Here is a 1,021-nt window from a genome sequence, read left to right as displayed (position 1 = left end):
TAAGGATGTGGTAGTTCGTATCTTTGAAATCATTTTACTCAGTCTTTCATTTAATTGATTTTTCAGAACTTCTTTCAAATCATAAGTAATCTCTTAGATGAAGAAAACAAAGAGAAATGGGAAGATGCACAACAGGTAAGAGTTGACACAATTTAATATATGTTTTCAGAAATCAGGTTAAAGATGCACCCTGCTGTAGTTGAAAGAAAATCATAAGTGAGAGAATATTTGGGGAAAAAAATGGTCCTTTTCAAAAAGGAGCAATTCCAGGACCCACCAGCTAATTCCTTATATTGAAATTATATGTAGAATATAAGTTGCTTCTCTTGTTAAAAACATGTTTTTATTACCATTCCATAGGATTATTCACTATGTCTTTGTTTTGGACATTGCAATGAAGTACATACAAAAGCTGAAAAATGCTACTGAGGGCTAGCTGCAATGCTGCTTTTGTTAAACACAACACATCAGACCTCACCCAAAGACCTCATACAGCACTCCTAAACAACTTACAGAAATGCAAACAGTAGACCTGTCATATAAGGTTGTATTTAGAAAAATAGTTGTCATCCTCAGGACTGAAAAGTTTCTGGTCTAGAAATTTTTATAAAATAGGCAAGTCTAGAGAAAATCATGAATATATGATAAAAGAGTTAAAATTCAAATTCAAATAACCCCCCTTTTTTTTTTTTTTTTTTTTTTTTTTTTTTTTTTTTTTTTTTTTTTATTGGATACAAGAATTTCCTACATTTCCTCATTTCCCCTCATTTCCTACATGCCTGCATGGGAACTTCTTATACTAAGAAGTTACTGGATAATATTAAGATGTTAAGATTTGTGTTCATGAACATGACCATAATGCTGTCAGGTTTATTCAGGTACAAATAGCACTGACAATGGGGATGAACATAGTTATGTAAAGAGGAAAATTTGTGGGGATGCTCAAAGGCAGGGAAACATTTCCTTGTGAAGAAGGATTAAACAAAACAAGATACTTCAGAATGGAAGAGAGTCAAGTGCC

The 1,021-nt window shown here is 32.4% G+C and overlaps 1 protein-coding gene across 3 annotated transcripts in view; it reads left to right on the top strand.

The window, feature by feature from the left end:
• The window catches only part of ADGRB3 (adhesion G protein-coupled receptor B3), a 442,842-nt gene that overhangs the window by 222,317 nt on the left and 219,504 nt on the right, over positions 1–1,021 (top strand). For all 3 annotated transcript variants that reach the window (XM_031057612.1, XM_014307289.2, XM_031057611.1), the window contains exon 11: positions 67–135. In XM_031057612.1, coding sequence (XP_030913472.1) covers positions 67–135 — 69 coding nt within the window. The remainder of the gene's footprint in view (positions 1–66; positions 136–1,021) is intronic.

This window comes from Geospiza fortis, unplaced genomic scaffold, assembly GCF_000277835.1.
Source record: "Geospiza fortis unplaced genomic scaffold, GeoFor_1.0 scaffold264, whole genome shotgun sequence".
In the NCBI taxonomy this organism is placed as follows: domain Eukaryota; kingdom Metazoa; phylum Chordata; class Aves; order Passeriformes; family Thraupidae; genus Geospiza; species Geospiza fortis.
This window is presented reverse-complemented; position numbering and strand designations above follow the sequence as displayed.